This window comes from Anopheles coluzzii, chromosome 3 (assembly GCF_943734685.1).
Source record: "Anopheles coluzzii chromosome 3, AcolN3, whole genome shotgun sequence".
Taxonomy (NCBI): domain Eukaryota; kingdom Metazoa; phylum Arthropoda; class Insecta; order Diptera; family Culicidae; genus Anopheles; species Anopheles coluzzii.
The window spans coordinates 85,681,255-85,700,417 of NC_064671.1; the positions used below are offsets into that span (position 1 = coordinate 85,681,255).

Here is a 19,163-nt window from a genome sequence, read left to right on the forward strand (position 1 = left end):
TAGTAGTGTGTGTGTGTGGTGTAACCATTTGCGTATTGAGAAGGTGTTGTTTGTGCGCTGTTGACTGTGTGCGTGTCTCGCTGTGTGTCAATGGCTGCTGAGAGAGGGAGAAAGAGAGAGACAGTCGCCAAACGAAACAGTGCGTGAGCGAAAGAGAAAAAAAAGCAAAAAAAAAAACCTCCCAAAAGAAGGGCGCCAACACATCGCCAAAACATCGCCAATGTGCACCAACACCGACGCAGACCGACCAACACAAACACACACACACACAACTCTCGTCATCAATTTACACACATTCTGATGATGGCGCCGCTTTGACACAAAGGCCACAAACTCTAGCATAGAATTTAGTGTTTGGAGTTTTTCTTTATGTTTCAGGCCTCGTGTCTTGTCACTCGCTAAATGGACTGGAAAAAAGGAATGGGAGGGTGGGAGGATGGTGCCTTTTTCCTTCCCTCTGTCCCAAACGACGGTTTTCTGTTGATTTGATTAGCGAGGAGCTGGAAGGTGAAAATGGACAGTTTTTGAGAGGAGGAAAGGGATGGCGTTAGAAGATGAAAGATGGTACTGTTCCTGTGTGTGTGTACATTTGTGCTGTTGCGAAATTTGCTTTGCACAAATGTCAACAACCCAGCGGGTGGTCTCATTTCGCCGCTCATATGCTGGGCCACTCGGCATGCTCGGGTGGTTTTAACTTTTACACAACATACAATTCATAATTATCATGATTGATATTATGCGTGCGGCTGTTGGAAGAGCCATAATGGATAGGAAAGATCAAACAAAACAAGGCAGATCGCTTGTGTTGATCATTATGATGAAATGTATGATGCAATTATGTTGATCATGGATTTTATCAATTCACAGCAATATTTTATTTTAATTACATCATAATGGTAATAGGAGCGAGTGCTTTCTTAGAACAATTCTATTCGCCGGCCGCGTCAAAATCCCATTTTGTCTACAAACGTGGCCACGCCTGAAAAAATCCCACGTGACAATAATCGTTTATTAAATTAGATTGAATATGTGGGTAATAAGCAGCTAGACTGTGTCATCTTTTAATACGTAAACAAAACTAGGACCTTTAACGAAGGCTTGGACTACTGTCACGCAGGGCATGTGGCTTAAATCCGGCTTCCGGTTGCATCTGCGCCAGAAGAAGATACAAAACACAGTTGTAGGCCAGCTTGATCATTGCTGCTTTTACAACTTCATACTTATTGTTAAACATCTATTACAAGAGACATTCGTTTTCGACAATTTGCATTGCATTCTCTGTGCCATACCTCTTTGAAGTCGTTGGAAGCACGATTTTCGAATTGCTGTGCTACAATTGCATTCTTACATTTCTTAAAGATAATACCTTTAAGGGCTTCAGAATGCTCTGTGCCACGTGGTCGTTAATCAGAAGGATAATTGGCATATCATACTCTTCAGCCTTCTAGTATAAGCCTTTCGAGACTTAATTCATTACCAGGCACAGCCCCCGGAAGATCCTTGCTACGGCTGGACGGTCCATTCTAGACTTGAACACCCATGATGTACCCATGTTATTAAGTCATTCGAGTTGACGACTTTACCATGAGACCACCGTCAGTTATGCAGATGAAATGTGCCATTTAAATCCGTGTTCGATCTGGGATTATCGATCCAATACGCTGGACTCATCATTACTTCAGCCTTTATAAAGTGTTGAACTAGGTCTGTGGCTATTTACAATTGGTTTTGTGGTAAATACTTAACCAGAATTATTATTATTGTTTGATATTTACTTCAGCGGGCGCAGTGGTCTAATAGAGGGTTTACTAGATACAGTTGTAACATCCCACTTTAGCAGCAGCAATAGATCGCGCATGGTATGAGTCAGAGTCAATCTTTGAACCGCTCTGAAGATATCCTGAAGTCCCGAAATGCATTGAACTTCGTCGTCATATGGATCATAGGGTCTGACCGACAAGCACTAGATATGGAAGCTGTGGTATCCGCAGAATATCCTTTGACCTGAGTGGGCGAGATGGTGCCGAATTAGATGAGATATGGATGATACCAAACAAGAAAACCGTAAATCTAAAGTAATCATCACCAATCGATCGGTTTTGTAGTTTTGAGGGTTGTCGCACCTCACTTCGGTCCCACTAAAACAAATCCAGATGTAAGTAGGGGATGACGTACGAAAAGATGAACCCATTTTTGAGGTCGTCCTAGACTTGTTTTGAATTGTCCATATCTCACGAAAACTTCTTGATCGTGTGTAAAAGTAGGTGCTTAGAATGATTTTGGGGACATTTATGTGTGGAGGGACAACGGAAATGGACGTCCCAGCACGTTCAAGTTTTGTAAGGATATCCACAAGCACATTAAGCACTTAGTAGGCGCAATTTGAGGCGAGAAGACCGCTTGGAGGAGTCCGTCATTCAAACTACCTCCACTTCGAGACGAGGACGAAACTTTCGTCTTTTCACTCAAACACGCAAAGACATCATTCTAATTCTACCTCTCTTGAAAGTAATCAAAAGGTTTTGGATAGATTTTGACAACGCCTCCATGGCTCAGAATATATGTAACTTCTAGTACTATCAAACCGAACGTTCGAGGCTATCTCAAACTAGCATTTTGACCACCTCAGCTTGGGTTTGGCCTGGGGCTAATATTTTGCTCAGCTCAGCTCAGCAAAAGCTCCGATCTGTTATGAATTTCTCTCGGCTGTTGTATTTATCACTTTCTCCCCTCTGGTCTCGCCTTATCACGCTTGAATTGCAAACGCTGCAACACGCTTGGATGCCAAAAAGGTACGCTTTGGATAGAAAAAAACGAGCACAAAAACAAAAGGAAAGATTCACAGTTTCACTCATAGTCAACAGGGGCTTGGCTCCCAGTTTGGGGTGTGCCCTTCAATGTTGTTGGAGTGTCTGGATTTGGTTGTAAATGGAGTAATGAATGTCAAATGAAGTAAATTGTGGTCTGGCTTGTTGTAGTTTGTGATGTTTGTCAAGTCAACAGCCAAGTCGATCTCTCTAGTGGTGGTGGTGGTCACCAATATGGTGAATTGAACCAAAGAATTGAATGAAAACTTGAATCTCCAGTACTAGCCGAGCGAAGGCATTGGTTCAGCTTTGGTTCCATATGGTAAAGCGACGCTTACGGAGTGTTGTAAAACTGTTTCATCATCAAAAAACACGTGAAGAAGTTAAACACATTTCCAATCGATTCCTTGAACATTCATGCTTAAGGGGATGGGAGTCAAAGAGGAAGTGAAAAAGTACAACCCTCAGACCTTTTGTTTACCAAACACAGACAGACACACACACACGTATGTCTTCTTTTGCGTCGATTTCTAATGTGTGTATGGTGACCATCTTTTAAAATTACGCCCCTGCGTTGGTCCCCATGGTCGTGCGTTGTAACCTAATTTTTAGTCCCCCCCCCCCTCCCTACCATTCCCCCGCAACAGAAGTCAACTTCCCCATAGAGGCAGAGTAGGGAGGTTTGATTTAATTCCGCAAATACAAACGCAACAACCAAAAAAATATGTCCGGCGATTGTTGCCTACGCTGCTTCCCCGTTCTCCCAAAATATCAGTCCCCAAAACCCCTCCAAAGTGCGATGTTTTTTGGCAGTAGGCGATGTTTTTTCTTCCACAACGCTCACTCTTTCCGCCAATAGCCAATAGAGAGGTAGAAATGGCTCTTTGTTTTCATCATGCACATGTTTTGCGTTTCTAGCGATTTTCTAGCGGTTTATGCGCTCTTTCTTTCCCTTTCTCTCTCTCTCTCTCTCTCTCTCTCTCTCGCTGTTTTACTTTTCCCTAGTGGAATGGTTTTGTGTGTGTGTGCGTATTATGTTCAAACATTCAACGCACGGACGGTGTGGAGTTTTGTGGGTCATCGACATCTGCCAGCGGTGTGCTCGCGCTCACTTGCTGTTGCCTCTCTCGCAGATTAGGAATCTGTGAGTGTTTATGCTGGCTGCTGTGGAATGTCATGCTGTAGCAGCTAACGCAGAAGGGTATAGCAACACGTTCAGCTCTTTGGTTGGGCATTCCTTTCGCTATTTGAACACAAGGTCTTCGTCGTTAGCATCTGGAATGGAATATTTCTTTTGAGACTTAAACCACAAATAATTTTGAGGAATTTTGAAGAGCTTCACCTATCTTAATGATAACTTCGTCACATCGCAATCCTATGTAGGGATATCCGGGAGGGCAACATCATCATCGTCATCATCAGCGAAGGTCAACAGATAGTTTGTATGGGGGCGTCTTCTCATCTGTTGCTCCACGTGTCGCCGTCCTCCACACACAGAGAACCTCGTTTTGTCCCACATTTTCCTTCCACCGTCGTTGAGGTGTCACTCTATTTTCTTCAATTTGTCCGTTAGATCAACTCTGAATTGGTTTCTGTGTGTTTGTGTTACTCCCATTCTCTGGTATGTGTGCACATAGATGTAAATAAATCTAATCTTAGGAGGCGCTGTATTTTGTCGCGTGTCGCTGGCCGTGCATGACGCTGCAGAATGTGTGCGTGTGTGTGTGTGTTCGTGTTGCCAAGGAGGGAAAGGTGGACGCGATCACTTCTTCTTCTAATCCAATAAATGACACTTAAAATGAAGTTCTGCGCTCCCCCATCCTCCACTGGCGATTATTCCATTCAATCTCGGCTTTTGTTATGCAAAATATGCGCTTTGTCGATGTTTGTTTCATGCCTCACTTCGCTAACATTTCTAACACCACTTACCAAAACAAGCACCTACGTACTAGATCTGTGCCTATTGCTGCAATGTCGCCTGTATGACTCATGCGAATCTCGGAAATGGTGGAAGGTGCAGTCCAGAACAACTGCACTCGATGCAATTAGTGGCTGGATGAATAATCCCTATCCGTTTCTGACTCACCGGTTGTGACGTTAGGGGGGAAGGTATAAAACTTCGCTCTTCGGTTTTGTATTTGTAGTTTAGCCCTTGCGTACGACTATATTTCTTTAAACGACAGGCTTTTTCCAGGTAGAACGGCAGTGCGGAACAACGGATTCGGAATCATTTGTAGCATTCTCTGCGTGCGTTTTTTTTGTAGCTAGAATTTTCCCCTTTTTGTTCAACTATGTTTCTATTTTTCTTATCTTAAGATGATTAGTTTTGATGGAGAGTTACTTTCTCTCTTCTTTACCAATCTTTTCCTTTGAGTTATCGTTTTGCTTCCTTGATTTATACATATTTCTTTATTTTTCTACACTCTTAAATATAAACTGTTTTTTTTTTTAATTTTTTTGTTTCCGGTTTTGTCTACCAAAAAAAAAACAAAACCACCACTCCCCCCACTGCTCCCAAACCCCCCCTCCCCCCTCAAAAAATAAAAATGCGCAAAGAAAATATCGTTTTCGTTCTCTTTTTTTTCTTCTCTTTATTTTTAGAATCACCATGGACTTCTTCGCCGCCAAGGCCTCCAAGTCCGTCTCAGTCGCAGACCAGCTTCGATACACTCTCACGTAAACTACCTGCTTTATCTTCTTGTTTCGATACATTTTCGAATACTACCTATTCATAAATTATCATCATCACATATAAACAATACAGAAGAAGAAGAAGAAGAAAAAACAGCAACGAACAGGAAAATTTAACAAACCACAAAATGAAATTAGAACAACATCGGAGAAGGAAAGCACTTAGGGTGATGAGCGCGATGCGTTAATTTATGAATATGTATTTGCATTCGAAAAATCCAAAATTTACAACATCAAAATTTGCAAAAACAAAGAAAAAAAAAACAACACCGCAATGTGCCTTATGAAGAAAGAATGGAAAGGAAGATTACTTCGAAAAGAACACAACAACATTTCGAATCTTTGGTTTTGGTGTGGTGTGCTAATTGTTCGAACAATTCAAAGCAGGATGTTTTGCTCACAAACATGTATTGGTTTTTGTGTGTATTTATTTCTTTTCAATGTTTACCATTTTATTATTTGGTAACTTTGTTGAATTGTTTTATTTTTTGTTGTTTTACTTTGCTATTTTGTTTAAGTGTCTTTTACTTGTCATTCATCGACTCTGAGACCAAGAAGAGTGAAGAAAAGTTGCTTTAAATTCAATTTTAATTGTGATGTTACATTTCATTCAGTTCTTAAAATTATCATATAATATCTTAAAACTAGTTTATTCTACTTTAATGATAGCTCCATGGCGCGAATGAGTTATGCTTTAAATATTTGTGGATGTTGTTGATGATGTTTGCTTTACATTTAATGTTAAGGAATAACTATACTAAAGTTCTGTAAATAAGAGTCAGCGCCTTGTGGTAATCTCTAACTTTTTTGTAAATTATTCATCTGTGACTAACTGCTTTAATACACATCATTCGAGCAAACTATCAAAAGTAATCAAATGAACGTAACTTACATAATCCAAAAAAAAATAGAAACATAAAACTAGAGAAAAAGGCAAATGCTGCGATTGCTTCCATTTGCATTTGCTCATCGATGCTCATTACATTATTATCTTTGTTTTAAATTGCTTTTATTTTGGGCTCAATTTATGTTCAGTTCATTTTACTCCCTCCACACACAACAGACACGCTCAAACCGTGCTTGTTACAGCCTAGGAGGTTATGTTGAAATTACTAAACTTTAATCGAAATTTAAAAGAAAATATTTATTGGAGCTTAGCATACGATTTGGACAGCACAATGTACATGAAAACATAACACCAAAAGCGTATTTAGTAACACAGCCAGAATGTGTATTAATGTGTTCTCTCTGTGTAAATAGTTTCAGGTTATAATGACACTGCTAGGGCTCTGTAATAGGGATCGTTTTGTTGCTCTGCGTAGGGTAGCGTGTTTCACTTTAGGTCTCCCGACAGCAATTAAGAATGGGAGCGCAGCACTTTCGCTCCCACGTTTTTGTTTGCCCACCACATGGTCCACGTCGGTTTTGCACACGAAATGTGTGTGTGTGTGCAATGATGTACCAAGCAGGTGTGGAGTCTGATACTCTTCGCTTGTTCTCTGCAGGGACAAAACAACATCATTTTCGTATGCTCACCCTCTGCAGCACTCATGTTAATGCCTATTTTCTCGTTTATTTTTCCCTTCTTTTCATTCCCCTCATCGAACAACAACACAACTATCAACTGTTTACAATCTTTGGTTTGTGTTTCGATCCAATTAAAATCATGCTGAAATTCGAATCTATTTATACAATGTTCAACGATCGACTTGAATCGGTTGTGGAATTTTGTGTAAAATTTAAATTCCCCTTTTAAACCCCCTCCCCCCTGACAAACCCTGCGACTGGATTGGATTCGACGGTCCTGCAGCACCTCCGGCTGGGGCGACGGTCAACCCGACCACGGTGGCGACGACGACGGGTACGCAGGGTGCGCAGGCACTCGGTGTCGTGCCGGCCACACCGCCGGCACCGCCGGATCTACCGGTCTTCACATGCCCGCGCCGGCCCAACCTGGGCCGGGAGGGCCGCCCGATCGTGCTGCGGGCCAACCACTTCCAGATCACGATGCCGCGCGGGTTCGTGCACCACTACGACATTAACATCCAGCCGGACAAGTGCCCGCGCAAGGTGAATCGCGAAATCATCGAAACGATGGTGCACGCGTACAGCAAGATGTTCGGCGCGCTGAAGCCCGTGTTCGACGGGCGCAACAATCTGTACACGCGCGATCTGCTCCCGATCGGGAACGATCGCGTCGAGCTGGAGGTAACGCTGCCGGGCGAGGGCAAGGATCGGGTGTTCCGCGTCACGATCAAGTGGGTCGCGCAGGTGTCCCTGTTCAACCTGGAGGAGGCGCTCGAGGGCCGCACCCGCCAGATACCGTACGATGCGATACTGGCGCTGGATGTGGTGATGCGCCATCTGCCCAGCATGACCTACACACCGGTCGGACGCAGCTTCTTCAGCTCGCCGGATGGGTAAGTGGAGAGGCGTCGCGAGTGGTTTCTTTCTGACCGATGTAACCATCTCTGTCTCTGTAACGTCTTTGTTTTTTTTGCAGGTATTATCATCCTCTGGGCGGTGGTCGTGAGGTGTGGTTCGGTTTCCACCAGAGTGTCAGACCCTCACAGTGGAAGATGATGCTTAATATTGACGGTAAGGAACGGCTTTTCTGCTGGCGAAATGGACAAATAAAAACTCCTTTCTTTCTTCGCTTTGCAGTATCGGCTACCGCGTTCTACAAGGCGCAGCCGGTGATTGAGTTCATGTGCGAGGTGCTGGACATCAGAGACATCAACGAGCAGCGCAAACCGCTGACCGATTCGCAGCGCGTCAAGTTCACCAAGGAAATCAAGGGGCTCAAGATCGAAATCACCCACTGCGGTACGATGCGGCGCAAGTATCGCGTCTGCAATGTGACGCGACGACCCGCACAAATGCAATCGTAAGTTGAACCGGCATAAAGTGGGAGATGTTTCATTTGCTATACGTTTTAGGATGTGTATTGTGTGTGGTTTAAAGGTACTAGAGTGCACAATTAGCAATTGTAGAAACCATAGCGAGTGATTTGGATCAGTTTCAGTTCCATAGCTCAAATTGGAAGCAAGGCAACGAATAGGACAGGGACAAAAATAAGGGAGATCGGTAATGGATGATTATAAATGGGACGGATATTCATCAAAACTGAGTACATGGATTACTGGAATACGGGATTATGGAGCTAAAACAACTTGGGAATAGAGATGTTGGGCAAATTTGATTCAGATTAAAGAATCTCAATGAATCTTTGAAATGATTAAATTAATCTGATTCTCGGTTCGAATCTCGAAAAATCATATCTCATGAATCATGAATCTCAAAAGATTCATATATCTCGAAAGATTCACGAATCTCTAGGGATTCATAACACTTCTAAGATACATGAATCGTGATTCTTGACGCATTGGAGATACATGGAACTTTAGAGATTCATAAATCTTCGGAGTTTCGATTTTAGATTCGAATCACTCATCGTAGAAGATTCATATAAGTGAATCTCAACGAAAGATTCATGAAACCCAACACTAAGAGATGAGTGTAGGATTCAGAATTCTGAAAGTAAATGTGGGATACACTCAGGACTTAATGTTAATATAAATCATTTCACTGTTCCCTTTTATATTTTATATGATTCACTTCATGATCATGACCATGATTCTCCAAAACACTGATCAACGATTCGAAGGGAATTTAATCCCATTCGAAGGGTTGCTTTCGCTAGAGTCACAAAGAGTCAAGTGAACAAAGCTAGGATTTGATTCCTGTCAGACAGGAGTGAGTCGTTAGTCGGTGCAGCTCAAAAGAGTGAGTTACCGATTCCAATCCCTATAGTCACTCCTCTACACTGAATAAACTTGCCGAAAAGAGTTTGTTATATATTTAGTCGGGGACAAATAAGGAAGACTTCTAACATAATAGAATAGAAACTAAGATGCATACAGTGAAAATAACTTATGTTAAAGGAGTATTGAACCTCAACAGAATCTTAAAATCTCAACAACTAGTAACAACAGTCTTGATAAGAATACTAAGAATAATCTCTTATCTCGGTTTTTTTAAGAACTATCACTTAATCTCAGTTTCCATGTACAGATTTGGAACTGGAACAAACAATTAGGAATAGGTAAAAGATCGAAAATGGGATTTAAAACTCTGGATAGCTCTGCCTAAAATGATCTAAAGACTCCTTCAAAGTGAATTGAATCATGAAGCAAGTGAGTAGGGATTCAATACATGGTCCGATGAGCGTATGAATTAAATATCTAAAGAGTTCTTAAAACTAGTAATTAAATTAAACTGTAAACGATTTAAATCCTTGCAACTACTCGTTTACTCTGGCCAACTATATGCTTGGATATCTTTTCTTCTTCTTCTTTGGGCTCAATAAACCGTTGTCGGTCACAAGGTCTTGCTTGTACCACTACTGGAGAGCTCGGCGCTTTGAGTGATTTAATCACTACCATAGCAGGATACTCAGTCCTATCTATATGTATGGGGGCACTTTCCATTCGGGGCTTGAACCCATGACGGGCATGTTGTTAAAGTCGTACGAGTTGACGACTGTACCACCAGACCGGCCCAATGCCCATGCTTGGATGTACCTATAAGAAAAAGAACAAATAGAGCTATAAATAGAATGTGCAAAAAATGCACAAATTTAATCACACTCTTCCCGTTTTTCGCACAGCTTCCCGTTGCAGCTAGAGAACGGCCAAACGGTCGAGTGTACGGTGGCCAAATACTTCCTCGACAAGTACAAGATGAAGCTGCGCTATCCGCACCTGCCCTGCCTGCAGGTGGGCCAGGAGCACAAACACACCTACCTGCCGCTGGAGGTGTGCAACATCGTGGCCGGCCAGCGCTGCATCAAGAAGCTGACCGACATGCAAACATCGACCATGATCAAAGCGACTGCCCGTTCGGCACCCGATCGGTAAGTGGAAGTGGTGGGGTTTGTTCTGTCCGTCACGTTCGTGCCGGTTAAGCGACTCTCCCTTACTGATTCTTTTGTATTCCTTTGCATTACAGGGAGCGAGAAATCAACAATCTGGTGCGGCGAGCCGATTTCAACAACGACGCGTACGTGCAGGAGTTCGGTCTGACCATCTCGAACAACATGATGGAGGTGCGGGGCCGTGTGCTGCCCCCGCCGAAGCTACAGTACGGTGGGCGCGTTTCCAGCATGAGCGGACAAGTAAGTTATCCATGAGTGGTGTGGCAAGCAATGCCCCCTCTCCAAGATCGAGCGAACGCCGAGGACACGTGTTTTGTGTCGTCGTGTTCATGGGTGGATGGGCAGCAGTGTTTGCCGTTTGCTACGATTGGTGGAACCGATTCCTCTACCCCGGACGGGTTTCACAGGTCGTAGCAAGCAAGCGCACCGAGCCCGCATAACGAAACAGTTATCATACACACATACACGCACGCACGCACAACCAAACACTGGCCCTGATCGCGCGCGCCTCGACAGTGGCCATTCGGCCCTGGCCCGCACCCCGTAATAGGCATATTAAAATAAGTGAAAAAGTTACTCTCCGGTCCACAGAACAAGGTGAGCTTAGCATTACCAAACCAAGGGGTTTGGGATATGCGAGGCAAACAATTTTTTACCGGCGTCGAGATACGCGTGTGGGCGATCGCCTGCTTCGCGCCCCAGCGCACCGTGCGGGAGGACGCGCTGCGCAACTTTACCCAGCAGCTGCAGAAGATTTCGAACGACGCGGGCATGCCGATCATCGGGCAGCCGTGCTTCTGCAAGTACGCGACCGGGCCGGACCAGGTGGAGCCGATGTTTAGATATCTGAAGAGCACGTTCAGCCACCTGCAGCTCGTCGTGGTGGTGCTGCCCGGCAAAACGCCCGTCTACGGTAGGTTGTGAGAAGGAACGAAAGGAGCGTTCAATTGTTTCTCAATCGAATTTGCGTATTATTTTGTGTGTTACAGCGGAAGTAAAGCGCGTCGGCGACACGGTGCTCGGCATGGCGACGCAGTGTGTGCAGGCGAAGAACGTGAACAAAACGTCGCCCCAAACGCTGTCCAATCTCTGCCTGAAGATCAACGTGAAGCTTGGTGGAATCAACTCGATTCTGGTGCCATCGATCAGACCAAAGGTGCGTAATTCAAACCCGTCGCATAGGGAAACTGTGTAAAGAAACGTTTTTATACTTTTCTCCTTTACATCACCACCCCTAAATACAGGTATTCGACGAGCCGGTCATCTTCCTCGGCGCTGACGTGACGCACCCGCCGGCCGGCGACAACAAGAAACCGTCGATTGCGGCCGTCGTCGGCTCGATGGATGCGCATCCGTCCCGGTACGCGGCGACGGTGCGCGTCCAGCAGCACCGGCAGGAGATCATCCAGGAGCTGAGCAGCATGGTGCGCGAGCTGCTGATCATGTTCTACAAATCGACCGGCGGGTTCAAGCCGCACCGCATCATCCTCTACCGGGACGGTGTGTCCGAGGGCCAGTTCCCGCACGTGCTGCAGCACGAGCTGACGGCGATCCGCGAGGCGTGCATCAAGCTGGAGGCCGACTACAAGCCGGGCATCACGTTCATCGTGGTGCAGAAGCGGCACCACACGCGGCTGTTCTGCGCGGACAAGAAGGAGCAGAGCGGCAAATCGGGCAACATTCCAGCCGGCACGACCGTGGACGTGGGCATTACGCATCCGACCGAGTTTGACTTCTACCTGTGCAGCCACCAGGGCATTCAGGTAGGTGTTGCTTTGGCTGTTTTTTTGTGGTAAACGTGCAGATAAGTATGATTTATGTTGCAATTTTTGTATGCATCACTGCAGGGTACGAGTCGCCCGTCCCACTACCACGTGCTCTGGGACGACAATCACTTCGAGTCGGACGAGCTGCAGTGCCTAACGTATCAGCTGTGCCACACGTACGTCCGGTGTACCCGATCCGTTTCCATTCCAGCTCCTGCCTACTACGCACATTTGGTCGCATTTAGGGCGAGGTAAGACGCCACACACACACACTAATGTCTAGATTAGTGATGGGAAAAATGAAGATTTCGTCGGAATCGATTCCGGCTAGCTCCGAAGTTTTCTGGAATCGATTCCGGATAGTAGAATAGTAGAAGAATCAGTTTCCAGAATCGGCTCTGGATTTGTTTCCGGAATCGGCTCCAAAATTGGTTCCGGAACCGGCTCCGGAATTGGTTCCGGAACCGGCTCCGGAATTGGTTCCGGAACCGGCTCCGGAATTGGTTCCGGAATCTGCTCAGGAATTGGTTCCGGAATAGGATTCTGAATCGGTTCCGGAATCGGACTTGGAATCGGTTCCGGAATACGATTCGGAATCAGAATTGGTTCCGGAATCGGAAATGATTCCAAAATCAGAATTAGCTTAAAAAAGGAATCGGTTTTGGCATCTCCATAGGAATAGGCGTTTGGGTCCAATGAGGCTAAGTATTGATAGCCGCAAAAACATAAAATTTACTTGTACACGATCCATTCTCATGGAGATTCCCGGACTGATTTCGCTTCTACAGCTTCTTATTTCAATTCAAGAACTAATTATTATTCCGGAGGTAATTCCAATTCTGGAGTCAATCCTGATTCAGTTACCGGAGCAAATTGCGATTCCCAGGTCGATTCCGATTCCGGGACCGATTCTAATTCCGGAGCCGATTCTGATCCCGGAGATGACTTCAGAATCGGCTCCGGAGTCATCTCCGGAATCGGTTCCGGAATCGGCTCCAGAATCGATTCCGAAATCGGAATCGGTTCCAGCATCGGAATTGGCTCCGGAATTGATTCTGAAAACAAGATTTAACTACTTCGCTTTGGATGGACCGGTTTGTTAATCCATTAAATTCTGCCCACAGGTACCACTTGGTCGAGAAGGAGCACGATTCGGGCGAAGGATCGCACCAGAGCGGTTGCTCAGAGGACAGAACGCCGGGCGCGATGGCCCGCGCCATTACCGTACACGCCGACACCAAAAAGGTTATGTACTTTGCCTAAATGCTGGGCAAAGGCTTCATCGGACGACACACGCACACATACACACGCAGTTTCAGTTTGGCCGTCGTCGCCGTCCGAGCTGCTGCTGCAGTGTGCAGAGGAGAAGAAGAGGAAGAAGGATATGCATCCCGAAGTCACTAAAACAACAAAAAAGCAGTACCGAATCCAACGCGCGCCAGCTTGCTCTGTTGGTGGTGATGATCCAGCAGCAGCATCATCAACAATCAACATCGGCAGCAACAGTAGCAGCCGAAGCGGTTTTAATCGTAAATCAAATTCAATCAATCACTATGCTATCGAGATCTCTCACGCGTTTGTCAGGTGTAACGCAAAACCCACTGATGCTTTAATTTTGTACCCCGGATGATGATCCCGAATGATGTTGGCAAGCTTTTACGCGCAAAACCCCCCCGAACACGTGTGCGGGCGCGTAGTTTGCAGTGCTCTGCTGTACCAATATTGAGCGGAAGCAATCGCACGAGATACTGTAATGTGTAGGGGGGAGTGTAGGGTAACGGATTGTGCAATTGTGCAGTTATCACCTCATTGCATCACCACTACCCAGCGAGATAAGTATGTTCTAGCAAAGCGCAAGAGAGGTGTAGTAGAGTAGAGAGAACAGTCTCGTCTTTTGCAACAGATCGTTGCATGTTATCGTGTGTTTTAAATGTTTAACGTGTCCTTATATTATTTCATAACGTATATGCAAACCTTTAGTTTGTAAAACGATTCGCTTCCTTACGAGCTCTTACCAGTAGCAGATGCTGATGATGGTGTTGTTGGTGGTTGCGTGTGTTTATGTACGTAGGAAACAAACCCCAGATTAATTTGGGTTTGCAGTGAGCTTTACGTTTTTACGTTTCCTTTTCTTTGACATCGTGCAACAACCAATACAAACAACACACTATCAATAGACTCTTGTTGATACACAAAAACACACACTTTACGCTACAATCAGTGCCCCAATCACGTTCAACACCGCAAAATCGCGCGGTGGGGGAAGGCGACCACCATCATCAGTGAGACAAATGGTGTGAAACGTTGTATTTAGTCGGTAATAGTTTAGTACAATTGTGAAAATACAAGGGATTTTTTTTACGTCTTAACATCGACTGTCACACGCTACCAATTATGAATTTGCTCGTTGTGCGGCTTCGGCGGCTCTGAACCCCCGAAGTGTTCGGGCGGAGGTATCAAAACGAGTTATGTTTTGAGTTCGTCAAATAAGCTGCTTTTTTTACTATTGGTTAAATTTACTGGAAGCAAATATCCAATATATTATGACAGCATTAGTGTAGAATGAGTACAGAAAACGAGATGAAAGAGATGTAGGTGAATAAGGTTTCTTTCTTTTTTCGTTAGCGGGATATGTGAAAGAGAAGCAAGCTTTCCGTGTATAATTCATTAAATGATAATTTCCCACTGCTCAAATGCAAACCAATTTGCAACTACAATGCCATCCGTTCGGCAATAACATGCTGCTGGTGGTTTAAGCTTCCTCTACGAGATCTCCCGCCCCTTCGGCGTTTGGAACAGAACAGTCTCTACCACCGCCTCCATGAGCCCAGCCCAAGGGGTTGATGAATCATTTCGCCTCTAGAGTTATTAGTAGATACACGCGCTTTTATACACTAGCACAAGCTCTCAGTACTACTACTACTACTTACCAGTAAGCTTCCCCCACTCTCAGCACACACACACGCCAGCACTGTAAAAATAGTCAAAAAGGTTTGCTCGTTTCGTGTGCTTACTAAGCGCCATTTTGAATAGATTTGATCTAAAGCATAACGAGCAAAAGCTCTCGATGTGTTGTGTGGTGTGCGAAACACGCACCTCAACACGAGTGCCGGGAATTAGACAGACAGTTTAATAACACTCAATACACTCAAACACAATCAATTCTTCAACTTGTTGTATATACGTGTAAGGAAAACAAAATCTCGTCTGCCGCGGGAAAGAGCATCGAATATGCAGGGGGGAAGGGGGACCCCCCCCCCCCCCTTTGAATGCGCCAACGAAACATCATCATCCAAACTTAAGCGAAACAAACTAAAGCTGTTCGGTACGGTCACTAATGAATGCGGTCAAATCATAGATTCTTAAGACGTAAGACGATAAGAGGGAACTCAGCATGAAAAAAAAAAACATGAATAATGCTTCATCAAACCCCCCGCAGTGGTTTCGTGGGGGAGGGGTAGCACTACCGGAAAGGTGTAAAATATTTAACACAATGTAAACACAATTCTTTTTACAAACTCTGATCACACAACACAACACTAAGCTATAGAGAGCCCCCCACACAAAACGTGGTTATGTAGATGAATTTGTAGTCAAATCCAATCAAACCCCTCTCAATGTATGGAGGCTTTTATCAATGCAAAATGTGTCAAAACTGTATGTGTGTCACGGGCGGGAGTAAGAAAAGAACGGACAAAGGAACGGCGACAGCTACACAATTTAGGGTTTGTTAGGGACAGCAGCGAGCCAGGTTTAAGATGTGTTCTGTTCCGTATACATGTATGTGATGGTGTGTGTGTGACAGTGCGCAGCTGTAGTTTGCAAATTCGGCTGCTACACTTAATCGTATGATACTTATAAGAGGTGCAAAGCGATTGCAGCACGCGAACGATACACAAACCCCCTCACTCCGCCCCTTTCCCAAAAAACAACAGAATCTTACCATTGAGCGAATGAACAACCCACCCAGAGCGGATAGAATGCTCACACTAAAAAACAACCACGCAACAATAATCAGATCAGATCCCATTTCCCAGGCACCCACAGGTGCCCTTTTACAGGGTTTTCGAGGATTATATAGACATGTTCAGCGAGTTGTAGATTCGGTCAGGCATATAATAGACTCTTTCAGCGAGATATAGAATTGTTCGGAAGTAGGCGTTGACATGTTCAGCGATTCTGTAGAGCTGTCATTTGTTTTGTTTACACGCTGTGCCGCAGGGTTCAATTTTTCATTCTTAAAAGTCCTAAAAGTAGCTAATAATCATTCTCCAAGCTGTTTAATACATAAATTAGTTGAAAAAAGCATATTTTTTCGAAAACCGTTTGTTTACCTTCTGATGAGAATGATCCAACTTGCAGTCCAAGGGGTACGAAAGTGACAGCTCTACAGTATAACCGAACATGTCTACACCTACTTCCGAACAATTCTATATCTCGCTGAAAGAGTCTATTATATGCCTGAACGAATCTACAACTCGCTGAACATGTCTATATAATCCTCGAAAACCCTGTAAAAGCTACACCCGCCCCCCATTACACCGTTTTTTTAGTTTTGCCTGTGCAGTAGTAGCATCAGATTGTATTGTCGATTCGCACGAAGGTTTCAGTAAACGTATGATGATGAGGATGAGGAATCAACCTGGCAAAAAATGGGAAGTAAGCTTTACTCGCTCGCTCGAACCTCCTGCGCACTAGCGTGTTTAAACATACATTTGTAGCTCCCTTCCTTCATACACATTAGCAGCAGGCAACATCAGTCCGTGCTAGTGTGCGGTCTTTATATATTAGCTCTATATGTACGTACATTTATATATGTTGCTTGCTTCACTCGGAAAGCATCTCTAAAGTGGGGTAGGATTTAATGTTGACAAACAAGGAGAAGGAGTCTAGTAGCGTGGATGGAAAACAAAACTGATAATGAGCATGATGGATTTTAAAATTGTGGTGTATGTTTTTCGGGGACGAACTGTGTGGACTGGGGCTTCCTTTTTTTTATTTAACACACCAACGCAAAGCCACCAACCAAACCAGTTCACGCACACACACACAGCAGTTCGTGGGTAAAATTCAGTTATTGATTCATAGCAGCATCACCCATTTCGCGTATAAGCAAGAGAGGAATGATTCTAATGTGAAGTAGAGTTGGACATCGCGTGAATATCGCAATAATAAGCAAGATCATCAGATGAATTGCGTGCGGGCAAAATGACTAGACGGAAGTATTTAGGTCAGCAGCATCTCGATAAAAGCAGCAGCAGCAGCACGCATTCGTCGAAACATAGAGTTATAACAAACAAACAAAAAAAACACACAAGCGAGACACATACATACATATATATATATATATTAGTACGGTGGTCCATGTGCCACCAGTAAGCTGAAACTTCAGACCGGGAATTAGATTGTAAGGATCGTAACAAATAATATGAAAAAAGGTATATTATACATACATTAATTGTAAATGATTAAATCTTAAATGGCGGTCACCAAATTGCTAATTTTTCTCAAAACGCGATCGCTCGCGGCGGTGGTGTTTTGGACGCACACTTCACGAGAGAGACGAGAGGACATTACATGGCTTGAAACATTACCCCCAATAATCATATCGTTCGCGTATTGCAGGGAGAGAGAGAGAGGGGTGATATCGAACGGTTAGAATGACTCCATCAATAGATTAGAAATGTGTTTTCCGTTTTGTTTGTTTCTAATTTATAAAGCAAACAGACGTAAACACAAACTCTACCGCAACTGAGAAAGGTTTCTCCGACAAAAAAACAAACCCAATAAAACACTGACAAATACACCACAACGGAAGCGGTAAGGAGATTTTGATTTTGCCAAGCCTTTTGCAAGGGCTTACACAGGGACGAGTTGCTAAATATGTTTTTAGCTGTAATTACGAACTGCGCTTGAGCACAAAAGGTGCGGCCAGCAGTGATGATGGAAGGCTCGAGAAGATTAAAATCTCCCCTTCAATTTGAATCATAAACTTTAACCGACCGATGGTCAATTCTAATCTCTCTGTCTAATGATCCAAATCACAAAACATAAGCGAAAACAAAAAGAATAAAGAGTGAGAGTGAATGACCAAAAAGAAGAAAAGCACACAAACACACCCCCACACACAGAACAAAAGAGTGGAAACAAATTTTTAGCAAATTTGAATGTGAAAAGCAGCGTTTTGTTTAACAATTAATTGGGCTAAAATGAATGAAAAAGAGTACGTAACGGTGAGTGATGATAGCACATAACACGCAACGCAACCAACACACAACACAGTGACCAAACACACAAAAAAAAAAACGTACGCGACATGTTTTCTTTTAAAAGAAAAACAAACAAACAAAAACAAAGAAAGTGGAAAAAGAACCGCAAGACAAGTGAAAAGAAACAAATAACTATATTCAACTTATACAAGGGATTTATAACATATTAAGGTAGTCAAAAAGAAGAAGAAAAACGGAGAGGAAAGAGGAAGTGAAGAAGAAGCAAACACCTTTGCAAAAATCGAACATTAAAGTATGAAAACAATGACCCATTAACAGGCAAAATTGTATTTTAGATAACAAAAGCAACTAAAATAATGAAAAAAACAGAGAGACATGTGTTTAAGTGGCAAGATTAAGCTAAACAAGAAGTAAAAAAAAAACAAAAACTAGCAAGTAAGACGAAACAAAGCAAAGCATAAACTTTAAAGTGTAAAGGGAAAGAAGAAGGAAGGAACACAAAACATACATTAAACATGTGAGAAAGTAAGAGAAAACAAATTGTCAAAGCACACATTCAAAAAAAAAAAAAGAAAGAGACATCGTCACGTAGAGAAAAAAAAACGAGAAAGAGAGACACAAACAAGCAAACGAAACACAAACACAAGGAAAACGAAACGTCATTGAATGAGGTGATCATACCAAAACACTTTAATATACAACAGCAACAACAAAAAATGATTCCAAAAGAAGA

The 19,163-nt window shown here is 43.7% G+C and overlaps 1 protein-coding gene across 5 annotated transcripts in view; it reads left to right on the forward strand.

The window, feature by feature from the left end:
- The window catches only part of LOC120957828 (protein argonaute-2), a 38,451-nt gene extending 19,446 nt beyond the window's left edge, over positions 1-19,005 (forward strand). For 3 of the 5 annotated variants that reach the window (XM_049608893.1, XM_040380209.2, XM_040380211.2), the window contains 11 exons: positions 5,409-5,483; positions 7,309-7,918; positions 8,002-8,096; positions 8,163-8,385; positions 10,168-10,413; positions 10,509-10,674; positions 11,008-11,347; positions 11,424-11,590; positions 11,679-12,197; positions 12,282-12,451; positions 13,325-19,005. In XM_049608893.1, the coding sequence (XP_049464850.1) occupies positions 5,409-5,483; positions 7,309-7,918; positions 8,002-8,096; positions 8,163-8,385; positions 10,168-10,413; positions 10,509-10,674; positions 11,008-11,347; positions 11,424-11,590; positions 11,679-12,197; positions 12,282-12,451; positions 13,325-13,463 (2,750 nt within the window). In that variant the 3' untranslated portion in view covers positions 13,464-19,005. The remainder of the gene's footprint in view (positions 1-5,408; positions 5,484-7,308; positions 7,919-8,001; positions 8,097-8,162; positions 8,386-10,167; positions 10,414-10,508; positions 10,675-11,007; positions 11,348-11,423; positions 11,591-11,678; positions 12,198-12,281; positions 12,452-13,324) is intronic. The other 2 variants (XM_040380210.2, XM_040380212.2) reach the window with 2 other exon arrangements.
- The last annotated feature ends 158 nt before the right edge of the window (positions 19,006-19,163 follow it).